Below are 13,637 nucleotides of genomic sequence, written 5' to 3' on the forward strand. Positions count from 1 at the left end.
CTCAGCAACAATGGTATTCCAAAAAGACGCTAAGTCCTCTGCTTACTCCTCTCGTTTCCAAACTCCTTTCAGGAGAAGAAGAGAAGGTAAGACTGATTACTACCAAAGAAAGAGATTGGTCTGCCAACACAAGGCCAAGTACAACACTCCAAAGTACAGATTAGTCGTCAGATTCACCAACAAGGATATCATCTGTCAAATCGTCTCTTCCACCATTACTGGTGACATTGTCTTAGCTGCTGCTTACTCCCATGAATTACCAAGATACGGTATTACCCATGGTTTGACTAACTGGGCTGCTGCTTACGCTACTGGTTTGTTGATCGCCAGAAGAGCCTTGCAAAAGTTGGGTTTGGACGAAACCTACAAGGGTGTCGAAGAAGTTGAAGGTGAATACGAATTAACCGAAGCTGTCGAAGATGGTCCACGTCCATTCAAGGTTTTCTTGGATATTGGTTTGCAAAGAACCACCACCGGTGCTAGAATCTTTGGTGCTCTAAAGGGTGCTTCTGACGGTGGTTTGTACATTCCTCACTCCGAGAACAGATTCCCAGGTTGGGATTTCGAAACCGAAGAAATTGACCCAGAATTATTGAGATCTTACATCTTCGGTGGTCACGTTTCCCAATACATGGAAGAATTGGCTGACGATGATGAAGAAAGATTCTCTGAATTATTCAAGGGTTACTTGGCTGACGACATTGATGCCGACTCTTTGGAAGACATCTACACTTCTGCTCACGAAGCTATCAGAGCTGACCCAGCTTTCAAGCCAACTGAAAAGAAATTCACCAAGGAACAATACGCTGCCGAATCTAAGAAGTACAGACAAACCAAGTTGTCCAGAGAAGAAAGAGTTGCTCGTGTTGCTGCCAAGATCGCTGCTTTGGCTGGCCAACAATAAATTATGGATATTTAATGTCATTTAAGATTCTTTAGTTTAAACTACCCTCTTATATAACCCCTATTCATTTTAATTGTTAGCTCATTTAGATTATCTAATTCTAATTTCTTTTTCAAAGATCAAGATGTATCATTTTCACGCTTCCCTGTTTCCAGTCATTCTGAAATGCAAATTGGAAGATTAACAAAAAAAACGACTGAAAAGTAAAAAGAGAAAAAAAACCACAAAAAAAAAAATAGTTTATAAATATTGTAATCTCCTCTAGTATTTTTGTTACTTGGCATACTATACCTCTAAGACTTTTCTTCTTTCAAATCTCACTCTCTTCGATAAATATCTAAAAAAATTCACTAAACAGTTACCAAGTACTACAAGATACATATCAATGAGGAAACAAATATTAATGGTTGCAGTTCAAAGTATTTTATGTTCTACCGTTTTTGGTGAGCGAACCAACGTGGGGCTTTCCACTGAAGAACTGGGTGGTGACTCAGTTGTGTACTTTGATGAGGACCCGGTTGTGGTAGAAATAAACACGAAGTCTATAAACAAACAGGCTCTGGAACAGTTGGCAACGACGAGAAATGTTGTTCTTACTGATTTGCCTGAAACCCTTGAGTTTATAGACTTCAACGAGTACGCAAAAATGAAGGCGAAATCCGACATGCTATTAGAGTATATCAACGAATACGAATTCGATGATTTTGAGGAAAGTTCAGAAGGCGGTGTTTATGAAGAGGAAGAAGAGGATTTGATTTATGATTTTAATGTTCAAGCAAAGGACGCGGACAAAATTAATGCCAATGTTTATGAAGTTGTTAAAGAAAAAGAAGTGATTAACACTTATGATAAAAATCTTACGAACTCAACCACGGTGGAGTCATCTACTACTATTGGTCCTTTTAAAACGTCTCACTCTTACTCCGCTTCTATTACTCCGCATTCGAATGCTTCAATAGCGGGTGAGGACTACGATAACGGGAGCTCCTTCTTGACCCCAACAACTGTAGCTTTGACAGTATTGTTGACCATTTTGTTATTTATACAGACCTACTAAATAATTGCTTCTATTAAAATGATAAATGTTTGCTAGAATTTTTGGTATATTTACTGTCACCTCCTAAATGCATCATTTTAAACGACAAAGTCTTTTTGGCGAACGACTCGCGAGAACAACTGAAATTTAAAGATGTTGCAGTATTACACGCAAAATGTTCGGTAAAAAACAACAAAGACAATAGCTTTCTGCCTTTACTCACCTCGAGCCTGACCAATATAATATACTAATCATGGTAGCAGTATGTTTATCAATTTTTTTGGATAATCTCCCCCCTCTCCCTTTTTGTTTGCCAAGAAAGATAGTATACTAACTCATAATTTAAATTCAATTGTTTTTTCATGATTTAATACTCAACAGACAGTAAAGAGGACTATCCGTATAAAGACTCAGCAACATATTTTGCCCGATGTTACACCCGTAGAAAATTTTCCCGTCCGCCAATGGAGCATAGAAATTGTATTATTAAATGATGAGGGTAAAGAAATTCCAGCGACAATTTTCGACAAAGTTGTTTACCACCTACACCCAACTTTCGCTAATCCTAATAGAACATTCACCGATCCTCCGTTTAGGATTGAGGAACAAGGCTGGGGTGGTTTCCCATTAGACATAAGCGTTTTCCTTTTGGAAAAAGCAGGTGAACGTAAGGTACCTCATGATTTAAACTTTCTTCAAGAAAGTTATGAAGTTGAACACGTTATCCAGATTCCTCTCAATAAACCAATTCTAACAGAAGAACTTGCGAAAAGCGGGTCTGTTGAAGATACTACAGCCAATACCAGTACTATTGGGAAAAGAAAGACGACTACAAGTACAACCGCTGAACCAAAAGCCAAGAAAGCCAAAACAGGTAGCGCATCCACCGTGAAGGGCAGCGTAGACTTAGAAAAATTAGCATTTGGATTGACTAAACTAAACGAAGACGATTTGGTTGGTGTGGTTCAAATGGTCACTGACAATAAGACACCTGAGATGAACGTGACGAATAATGTTGAAGAAGGTGAGTTTATAATCGATTTGTATAGTTTACCTGAAGGATTATTGAAAAGTTTATGGGACTATGTTAAGAAAAATACTGAGTAAAAAAAAAGTCGAAAGATATTAAGATCAATAGTGCGCGCCTTTATATTTGTATAAATAAAATAAACTGATTTTTTTTGTTTCCCACAATTCGTATTCCAAAAATCATGAAAACATATCAAACACATATACTACAACAAGTTTATCTTGAATTTTATATAATTATACAACGATATCCTAAGTTTAAAAGAAGAGAAAACAACCACATACATACAAATGTAATATAAAAAGAAAGGGGATAAAAACAGAAAGAGTACAGGTTGAAGTAACCGGTTGGGAGAATAACAAGGCACGTAAATATGTTCCGAGATGACCCGAAATACAACGTTAAGGGCCTATAAGTAAGTGATGGAAGAAAGGGTTTCATGGGGTTTGAATCATCGGACATAGATGTGTTACATCCCATCTTCTAGATGAGGATCAAACCCAGTATTGTCTGATGTGCTTGTTCCGAAAAGCCCATTAGACGGCATATTATCATTGCTTTGACCATGAGAATCATCCCGGTGAGACTGGGTGTCATCGTTATTAGCAGAAGCACCTGAAGATGAGGGGCGTTGAGATAAATTTTGTTCCATGATACTAGATGAGCTTGGAGATTGCGAGAATTTCTTCTTTGCTTTGTAGATTTTTTCCAAATTACCCGTGACTTTTATCAAATAGTCAGGGAGCGGTTTACCACTCTTCAAGTATTGCAGTTTCCAATTGCGCGCTTTATCCTTTAATTGGACTTGGGTTCTGTTCTTCAAATTTTCAGTAATTTTACCACCAGGACCGTATAAATCCAGAATCTTGGACCATGATGGACCGACTTCTTTAAGACCTTCCACAAGCGCCTCTTCTTCCTCTTTGGACCAGGTTCTCTTTGCTTTTGGTTTCCTTAACCCGATACTACCATTATTGTTGCCAGTGTTACTGTTGCTGCGGGCGGAGCTGGGGCCTGAGCCGCTATTACTCATCGAGGCCGCAACGGCAGCATCCACGATAGATTGTGTGATGGCGGGGTTTTTAGAGGTTGTATCTGTAGAAGATGCTTGATTGTCGAAATGGCTGGGGCGAGAAGATGACAAAAATGCAGACCCACCGTTCGGCTGGTTCTGATCGTCCATAAATTCTAGAGTCTTCGCGCCCGTGGAGAAAAGCACTTGAGGGTCGAACTCATTGGAGTCGAATTCATAAAGTGGCGATTTTCCGCGGCCCTTTCTGCCCCAAATGATGAGACCCATGTTCTTATTACAGTAGTCCAGCAGTTCTCTTATGAACTGAGCCCATTCGTAGCTTTGAGTCAAAGAGTTGAAATCCTGAACAATCTTCAGATTTTCTCTACGACGATCACACCTTTCAACGAAGTCCTTTTCCGATGGAGTTAAAAGTGTGATGTCTCCAGAATCTCCGGTTCTTCTTCGCACGAGAATATCGGCTAGGTTAGATGGGAAAATTAAGTCCAGTAGCTCTTGCTTTTTCTCCAGGGATATTTCGTTTGCCTCGTCCTGAAACTCTTTCAACCCGGCAATATAGGCCTGTGTTTTCAGATCGAGGTAAAGGATGGCCTGCGATTTCAGGAACTTCCCGCTTTGTTCCAACGAACTGTTACCCACAGTGTTTGTGTTCGGACAGAAAATATCAAGGAAAATCGACTGCAGCAGCTCGAATCCGTAGTTGAGACAGTTCAGCGATGTCAACAGGAAAGTCAGCAGGTTGGCCTTTCTGATGGCAGTGATGATGAAGGCCTCGTGGCCTCTTAGTATGAGCGGAGGGGGTGAGTTAGGGAACCACAAGCCGGGCGCCACGTCGTGGACCGAAAGCAAAGGGGACCTGGTGTGGTAGATCATTCTAATCTGCTTGAAAAGCTTGACCAGCGTTTGAAATATTTCTGTTTCGCCAGAGCTCAGGAAGGCGGTCTGATCGGTTAGGACTGCGATGATGTTGGGGGAGTTGGCATTCAGGATCAGAAACCGTAACAACTGCGTGGAGATGTTATCCAACAGGCAAAGTGAGCATATTGTTAGTCTAGTTCTCGCGGGCAGGCTCTGGATGATGTCATTGAAGCGATTCATGCTTTCATTGTTATTGGGCAGTTGCGAGTCCATGGTGATGGTGACGGTTGGGGGAATTATCGAGGAATTTCAACCGCTAAAGGGCAATGGCAATCTTGAACGGCAACCAGTAACAAACAAGCTAAAAATGCTATCATGGTAAATGGTTGTTATTGTTATTATGTTTGAGAGAAAGGGCAAAAACAGAAGAAAAATGATCAAAATTAGGTCTCCTCGGGCTCGGACGAGAAGAAGCGCAAAAAGGTAGGGTACATCTGTTTAAAATAGGGTATCATGGGTTTTGTACCAGGATAAAGTAGGACTTTTCAATTTGTCTTTTTCGCCTTTTTCAGTTACAATAATAACAATTAATTTTACACACCTTGCTATGTATATAGGAGAGGAGAGAAGTATTTAGTATAGAATAGGGAGAGAATAGAATTTGAATAGAATCATAAAGGAGTGGTTTCCCCGAACAACAACGAAGATTAAGTGAGAGAGGGAGAGAGATAAAGTGGGAAGAAAATAATAATACCGCCAATAAACACTTGAATAAAAATAAACAGTAGAAAAAAAATCTAGAAATAATACAAAATATTAATAGTGATAGAACACGAAAATAAAGAGAGGGAAGTTTGTTATTATCATTATCATTATTATTCTTATTGGGTTTTCCTTTCTTAGGTGGATATTTTAGCCTTTTTCTTGCTTAGTTTGATGATGCCGGAGGGGCCCTTTGGTTGCACCAGTTCACCATTTTCCACACATTTCTTGATAGCGCTATTGAAGAGGTAGTCAAAATTTGAGCTAGTTTTCAACTTGGACGAAAAAGTGTCCTTAACGTACTTCTTCAGGACGATACGGCTGGAGCCCTTACCGTCATTGAGTTGAGGCATGCTCTTTAAGATCATTTCTTTGTAGCTCAATGAAGAAGGGGAAGCCGCCTTCTTGGCGGCAGCACTGGCGCTGGCGGCAGTAGGCGACGACTTCTTCTTTACTACTTTTTTGGGCGCTTGTTTCTTAGACGCGGTCTTCGCCTTTGGCGTTGTTATGGCGGCGGCAGTGGCAGAGGCAGTGGCGGTGGCAGATTGTTTGGGCTTTGGACTGGTTTCTTTCTCTTTCTTGGGTTCTGGAGACTTCTTCTTTGCCAATTTCAAAGCTCCGGCGGGGCCCTTGGGCTGCTCAAAGTCACCGGTTTCCACACCTTTCTTAATAGCGTTGTTAAAATACAAGTCAAAATTGCTCGTGGACCCAACGATCGGGTAGTTCTCCTTGATGAACTTCTTGAGGGCAGGGCGGCTGGAACCCTTGCGCTCCTTCAGAGCTGCGAGTCCTTCCGCGATCAGCTCTTTGTAGCTCTTGGACGAAGGTTCTTCCTTCTTTGGCGTGCTCTTTTTAGGTGCTGTCTTGGCAAGCGGCTTGTCCTTGCCCTTGCTGGTCACGGGCTTCTTACCCTTGTTCATGGTCTTGGTGCTGGTCTTCTTGGGAGCCATCTTGTTCTAGTAGTGGAGGAGATGGTGGTGGTAGTAGTAGTTATGGTTGCGAGTGCGCTTGTTGATAACGAGTCCCTTTTAACAGCAACCTCCCCAAATCTACAACCGCTCCTCTTTAAATAAAGGCAGATAAACAAAAAACTTTCGCCGCCCGCTTTCCCACACAAAAAACAACAACAACAGCGCAAAACGCGACGCGAAAATGGACAACCAAAGAAAACAAGCACGTATCATCCACTCATCACTCCTGCGGCCATGTAGACATGGAAATAATGAGACGCACACCCCGGGAGTGAGCCGTTGACACAAACTACTCAGGATCTCATAGTAAGATCGTTACAGTTAGTGTTCCCTCGAACCAAACCCACCGGTGTGAGCATCCGGGTAACATGATCCAGGGCCCAGGGCTAGCGATGGTCAGAGCTTAGGGTACGTGTCGAGTGATGTGACAAAACTGAAGGGGAATAAAAAAATTTTCCTTTCTTTTTCCTGGCGATGAGATGAGATGAAATTTTTCAAAGAGATGGTTATGATGATTGGTTTTTGGTACAGTTGACAACTGGTAAATACGCTGTTGCCCATCGAACCAGAATTAACAAGCAGAACCAGATCTCCACACCAGCATGACGCAATCTCTGGGTATCGAACAGTACAAGCTTTCGGTCGTATCCGGTGGTAAACCCACTTTGAACGATTTCAGCTCGGTGACCGGTAACAAGAATATCGCACGTTTGTCGCACGACCAGCTGAACTATATCATTCCTTTCAACAATCAGATCAAGGTGTACTCCGTGGAAACCAGGCAATGTGTCAAGACACTGAAGTTCGCCAATAACCCCGTGCTTTGCGGGATCTTTTTGCAAGAACAAGAAGACAACGAGTCCATAGTAAAGATTTTATTGGACGACATAACTGCTCCTCAGCAGAAGAACGCACATCTGATCACCGTGTTTACCAAGAGCGGCCACGTCGTGGTTCTAAACTACAAGGGGAAACTAGTCGAGTCTCCCAAGCATTTCAAAATTTCTTTGGAAAACGAACAGCTCTCTAATGTGTTCCACAGCAAAGGCACATTCAGGATCTTAACAACGTTCAAAGACGTCAAACAGAAAGCCCAAAACTCCTTGCAGTCCTACAGGCTGCACGGGTTAACTTTCGATGAATCCAAAGGACAGTTCGATGTAACTTTCCAGGCCGAATGGAGCAACGTCATCTTGTCGAATACCTCTTCTAATGGGAAATTGCTGGCATTAATGAATAAAGACGTTTCAACAAAGGACCACGAACACAAATCTATCTCAGTCGTTTCGATTTTCGATGACTCTGTAACCTTGAGTTTCCCCCTCAGTTCCGTTCTTTCTTCACAGACTCAATCCCTGTCTTCCAACACCAGATACGTTTCTAGTATGGCTATAGACAACATGGGCCAACAACTGGCTATTGGGTTTGCCTCAGGGGTTATAAGTATCGTGAACCTGGCTGACTTGCAAATAAGGTTGCTCAAATGGCATATCGACTCTGTTCTTTCGCTGGCATTCTCTCACGACGGAAGCTATCTTTTGTCTGGTGGTTGGGAAAAAGTTATGAGTTTATGGCAACTGGCTACAAACTCCCAACAGTTTTTGCCCCGTTTGAACGGTATCGTTATCGATTGTCAAGTCCTGGGTCCTCAAGGTAACTACTATTCTTTGATTTTACAAATGACTGAAAACAATTCAAATTCGGATTACCAGTTCTTGTTGTTGAGCGCTTCCGATTTGTCCTCTAAGTTATCGATCAATGGTCCCTTACCAGTGTTCAACACGACCATAAAACACATTCAACAACCAATCTCCGCTGTCAATACCAAGAACTCTAATTCAATCACCTCTATTAACCACTCCAAGAAAAAGCAGTTGAGAAAACTAATCAAATCAAAAAGACAGGATTTCACCACAAATGTGGAAATCAACCCCATCAATAAGAATCTCTATTTCCCACACATTTCCGCTATTCAAATTTTTGACTTTTACAAAAATGAGCAAATTAACTATCAATACCTAACATCAGGTGTCAACAATTCTATGGGTAAAGTCAGGTTTGAATTAAACTTACAAGACCCAATAATAACTGATTTGAAATTCACCAAGGATGGCCAATGGATGGTTACATATGAAATTGAATATCCACCCAATGATCTTTTGTCATCCAAGGACTTAACTCACATCCTCAAGTTCTGGACCAAAAATGATAACGAGACAAACTGGAATTTAAAAACAAAAGTGATAAATCCACATGGGTCAAGTGTCCCTATAACCAATATTTTACCTTCTCCAAGGTCAATTAATGGAGGTCAAGGCTGTCTAACGGCAGATAACAACGGTGGGTTGAAATTTTGGTCATTTGACGCTCATGAGGGCAACTGGTGCTTGAAGAAGATCTCATTACCAAACTTCAACCACTACAGTAATTCTGTCTCATTAGCTTGGTCGCAAGATGGATCTCTAGTATTCCATGGATTCGATGATAAGTTGCAGATCCTAGATTTCGACACTTTTAAAAAGTTTGAGTCCTTAGACAACACAAAGACAATCAGTGAATTTACACTGGATTCAGAAATCCAAACCATTAAATTGATCAATGACACTAACTTAATTGTCGCTACTAGAACAACACTTAATGCTATCAACTTACTGCAAGGTCAAATCATAAATAGCTTTGACCTGTATCCATTTGTTAACGGCGTTTATAAAAATGGACATCTAGATAGATTAATCACTTGTGATGAAAAATCAGGTAACATCGCATTAGTAATAAACCAACAATTGACTAACCTCGAAGGTGTACCAACCACAAATTATAAGTCTCGTATTATCATATTTGATTCCGATTTATCCACAAAATTGGGTAATTTTACACACCACGAATATATATCATGGATCGGTTGGAATTATGATACTGATTTCATATTTTTGGACATAGAATCTGCATTAGGTGTCGTCGGAACCACTGTTAACACTCAGTTATCCGATGAAGTGAATAATGAAGGTATTTTGGATGGTCTAGTGAACAATACTACCGCGACTTTAGCTTCCAACAATGATGTTTTTGCAGAGCAATTGAATCAATTGTCATCCAGAGGTAAAAGTGAAGCTAGTGATAAAGATGCTAATGGTAATGACGAAGACGAAGAAGACATCACTTTAGAATTTATAAACGGTGAAAAGAAAGACAAACTGGTCAATATGAATAGCTTCACAAGCATGTTTGACAATATTCAAAATGTGCAAATGGATACTTTTTTCGATCGTGTAATGAAAGTTATTACATAATTCACTTTATCCTCTCGATGTCAAGAAATATAGACACATTTATGTAGTAAGTAAAAAGCAAAAAAAATCTATAAAACTCAAAATATTCGAAACATATAAGGGAAGCGCCAACGGATAACCGTGATAAATAATTTTTTGAAGCGTTTGTTAGTTACCAAGAGACCAAAGAGTTTTACAATATTTCATAAAATCTTTTTGTACGATTTTTTATTTGATGACGTTCCTTAACCTTGGTTGAATGAAATAAGTCGCTTCTTCTTACTTGCACTCCATAAAGCACGTTTACTGTCAGGAGTTGTAATTTCAACAATCAAATAGCTTGATCTTTCGTTTGGTTTTCTTCGTAAGTGTGGTATTTGAGGAAAGAAAGTACTCAATAAGTTGCTAGCTAACAACCCACCATATCTCCCGCTGTCAATCAATTTAGTTCTGAAAGGTTTCTGCAAAAAATGTCCACTACACTTAATGAGTTAAGCTTGGTTCAAGTGCTGGAACAAGCAAGTAACCCACAACATCTCAGATCTGAAGTCCAAAAATTAGCTGAACAGCAGCTAAAGCAGTGGGAAACTCATTCTGGATTCCATTACTTACTACAGTCAATATATCTTAATTTATCAAATTCTTTGCAAATTAGATGGTTGGCAGTGATTCAGTTCAAGAATGGCGTAGACAAATACTGGAGATCTACCAGGATTAACGCTATACCAAAGGACGAAAAGGCCTCTATAAGAGGTCGCCTTTTTGAAATGATCGATGAACAAAATAATCAACTTTGTATCCAAAATGCTCAGGCTGCAGCAAGGATTGCCAGGCTAGATTTTCCTGTAGATTGGCCAAACCTGTTTGAAGATCTAGAGAACCTACTGAATAATGATGCCATTAGGAATGATTCAATCAAAGTGCACAATATATTAATGCATATAAACCAAATTGTTAAAGTGTTAGGCACAGCAAGAATAGGGAGATGCAGACCAGCAATGCAAAGCAAAATCCCCTTAATATTTCCACTAATTGTAAGAATCTACTTACAATCATTCGAAGAATGGACAACATCCTCAAATCTCAACTATGAAAACCTCTCCAGTTTACAGGTTTCTTACCTATCTCTGAAAGTAATAAGAAGAATGATCTGCGAGGGATATGAGCGCCCACAGATCGATCAATCTGTGTGCGATTTTATTAAACTATCCGTCTCACATTTTGAAATGTTAATTTCAAACCATGAAAACTTCAGAAAATTTGACATTTACGAAAAATTTATTAAATGTCTGGGCAAATTATATTTTAATTTAGTTACCGGATCTCCAGCAAATTTTATATTACTCCCATGCTCTACTCAAATTTTGATTAGTTATACCAGGTTAATTTTTGATAAGGCCCCTAAAGTATATAGAGAAAATTCTGATGTTACAGGAGACTTTTGGGAACAAACTGCGATCAGAGGGCTTTTAATTTTGAAAAGAGTCATCAATTTCATTCACAAAAAGGGTGCAATTACTTTAAAAGCAAGGAGTGATAAGTTAACTATAGATGCTTCTATCAACAAGATAAATACAGAGTTCTTGAATGACAATTTGATAACCAGGCTAGTTGACACTTTAATGGAATGGTATTTGAGATTAAGACCCACTGAATTGGAAAGTTGGTTTATGGACCCAGAAGAGTGGATTAATGAACAAATGGCTACGAGCTATGAATACCAAATTAGGCCTTGTGCAGAAAATGTTTTCCAAGACTTAATAAATACCTTTTCTGAACTGTTAGTTCCATATTTATTAGAAAAAATTGAGAATGATGCTTCCAAACTTTCAAATTCATTGGACGATTTCTTGAAAAAAGATGCTATTTACGCAAGTTTCCAATTGAGTGCATCTGCCGTCAGTGAAATGGTAGATTTTGACAGATTGTTGGTCCAGGTTTTCTTGCCAGAAACTACAAATGCAAATATATCAGGTGACGAACTTAGAATAATCAGAAGGAGGGTTGCCTTGATTATTAATGAATGGTCTACTGTGAAGTGTTCAGAGGAGTCTAAAAATTTATGCTACAAGCTGTTCACCAATTTCTTAATGAATGAGGATGACAAAGTTGTTTTGTTAACCACAGTTCAAACATTAAGAACTATGATCGATGATTGGAATTTCAATAAGGACACTTTCCAGCCATATTTAAACGAGAACGTTCATTTGCTGTTAAGAAAGATCTTACCGTCCGTGTCATTAACAGAAACAAGGTTGTATGTTTTAAACACCTTGAGTGACATCATAATTCAAACAAAACCATTGATCAGCAGGGATTTGTTGGTCGAAATACTGCAAATAATACCAAATCTTTGGGAAATAGCAACAAACAACGCAAGCGAAGCTATTTTAGCAAACGCATTATTAAGATTATTGAGACATTTGGTATCATCTTTGGGACCACAATCGTACTTAACGTGGGATATCGCTGTACCTGTAGTTGCATTATCGTGTGATCCGTCTTCTATGCAATATCAATTGTTAAGCGAAGATGGGTATGAACTATGGGGCATGCTTTTACAAAACTTTTCATCTCAAGAACAAGAACTCGACGATAAATTCACTGAGTTGATACCATTTTTGAAATATGGTGTTGAAACACACTCAGAAATACTACCAACTTTACTGGAAATCATCAAAAGTTATGCATTAATTTTGAATTCTGAACAATTCTTCGCAAACATCACGTTCCAAGATATTTTTAAACAAATGTCTAAATATCTTTTAAAATTAAGAGAAGATTCGTTTCAATTAGTGCTGGAAATTTGGGAAATTTTGATACTATCGAATGAGTCAGATTACGAGAACCTCTTATTGCAGAATTTTTTCGAGACTGGAGTATTGTCGGCTTTATTTGACGCCATATTTTTGGAGGAAGCTCCTTCATCATATTTGTGTTCCCAAATAATTCAAGTTGTCGCCAGGATCTCCTACGTAAATCCAGATGCCTTAATGAATTTTCTAGGTGCCTATCATGAAAACTTGCCAAGTTCTAGTGAAAACGCACACTTGCCAGAATCCATGAGAAAAATTGTATCCAAGGACCAACCGTATGATCTTGTTGTGAACAAGCTTCTTGCTGGATGGATTGTATGCTTTAGGGACATATTTGACCCCAAATTCAAAAAAGTTCATATTTTAGGCGTCTCGAGCTTATTAAGGACCGGCTTGGTTCCTATTTTAACAGAGTTTTCATCAATTGCATCTTTATGGATCGAAATGCTGGAAGAAATCAACGAGACTAATCGTGGAGACTGTGAAAAATACCACTTAAATGATATTGTCACAGAACAGTCGCTTGCCTTCCATCCTTTAACTACCGAGCAACTAAGGTATCATGAACTATGCAAAAGCAATGATCCCGTACACAACATAAGTATAAAAGATTTTATTTCCCAAACAATGGAATATCTGGAATCACATCTGGGAGTGGAAAGGTATCAAGAATTCTTGAAAACTATCAACCCCAGCTTGTTAGAAAACCTACAGATGTTTTTATCCATCCGACCACAAGAGCATCATTCATAGTATTTAGCAACTAAATAAACGTTATGCAACTACGTAGAGTACAACTGACATAAAGTTGAAGTTTCAAGTTAGAATTACAATTATTCTTCGTTAAGTATTGCATATTATATCAATGCCCTAAATTAACCGGATGCTACAGCTTTTTTGTTTGCGTTTTGCGTAATACAAAAACAAACGCGAAAACTAGCTCACGTAATAATAAAAC

The 13,637-nt window shown here is 39.2% G+C and overlaps 7 protein-coding genes across 7 annotated transcripts; 5 read left to right on the forward strand and 2 right to left on the reverse strand.

Annotated features, from left to right (window-relative positions):
* Window positions 1-10: 10 nt before the first annotated feature.
* Window positions 11-904, forward strand: RPL5 (60S ribosomal protein uL18; the record flags this gene model as incomplete). The annotated part of the gene is made up of 1 exon (XM_018368324.1): window positions 11-904. One exon carries the CDS (start codon window positions 11-13, stop codon window positions 902-904), a length of 894 nt encoding a protein of 297 aa, XP_018218904.1.
* Window positions 905-1,289: 385 nt separating this feature from the next.
* Window positions 1,290-1,961, forward strand: SPO19 (Spo19p; the record flags this gene model as incomplete). Its single annotated transcript, XM_018368325.1, has 1 exon — window positions 1,290-1,961. The coding sequence occupies one exon, from the start codon at window positions 1,290-1,292 to the stop codon at window positions 1,959-1,961; it is 672 nt and encodes a 223-aa protein (XP_018218905.1).
* Window positions 1,962-2,193: 232 nt separating this feature from the next.
* TAF14 (TATA-binding protein-associated factor TAF14) lies at window positions 2,194-3,047 on the forward strand (the record flags this gene model as incomplete). Its single annotated transcript, XM_018368326.1, has 2 exons — window positions 2,194-2,202; window positions 2,322-3,047. 2 exons carry the CDS (start codon window positions 2,194-2,196, stop codon window positions 3,045-3,047), a joined length of 735 nt encoding a protein of 244 aa, XP_018218906.1.
* A 392-nt stretch (window positions 3,048-3,439) lies between these two features.
* Window positions 3,440-5,134, reverse strand: TBF1 (Tbf1p; the record flags this gene model as incomplete). Its single annotated transcript, XM_018368327.1, has 1 exon — window positions 3,440-5,134. One exon carries the CDS (start codon window positions 5,132-5,134, stop codon window positions 3,440-3,442), a length of 1,695 nt encoding a protein of 564 aa, XP_018218907.1.
* Window positions 5,135-5,760: 626 nt separating this feature from the next.
* HHO1 (histone H1) lies at window positions 5,761-6,573 on the reverse strand (the record flags this gene model as incomplete). The annotated part of the gene is made up of 1 exon (XM_018368328.1): window positions 5,761-6,573. The coding sequence occupies one exon, from the start codon at window positions 6,571-6,573 to the stop codon at window positions 5,761-5,763; it is 813 nt and encodes a 270-aa protein (XP_018218908.1).
* A 623-nt stretch (window positions 6,574-7,196) lies between these two features.
* On the forward strand, window positions 7,197-9,884 carry NAN1 (Nan1p; the record flags this gene model as incomplete). Its single annotated transcript, XM_018368329.1, has 1 exon — window positions 7,197-9,884. One exon carries the CDS (start codon window positions 7,197-7,199, stop codon window positions 9,882-9,884), a length of 2,688 nt encoding a protein of 895 aa, XP_018218909.1.
* Window positions 9,885-10,333: 449 nt separating this feature from the next.
* On the forward strand, window positions 10,334-13,432 carry KAP120 (karyopherin KAP120; the record flags this gene model as incomplete). The annotated part of the gene is made up of 1 exon (XM_018368330.1): window positions 10,334-13,432. One exon carries the CDS (start codon window positions 10,334-10,336, stop codon window positions 13,430-13,432), a length of 3,099 nt encoding a protein of 1,032 aa, XP_018218910.1.
* Between the last annotated feature and the right edge of the window lie 205 nt (window positions 13,433-13,637).

This window comes from Saccharomyces eubayanus, chromosome XVI, assembly GCF_001298625.1.
Source record: "Saccharomyces eubayanus strain FM1318 chromosome XVI, whole genome shotgun sequence".
Classification (NCBI taxonomy): Eukaryota; Fungi; Ascomycota; class Saccharomycetes; order Saccharomycetales; family Saccharomycetaceae; genus Saccharomyces; species Saccharomyces eubayanus.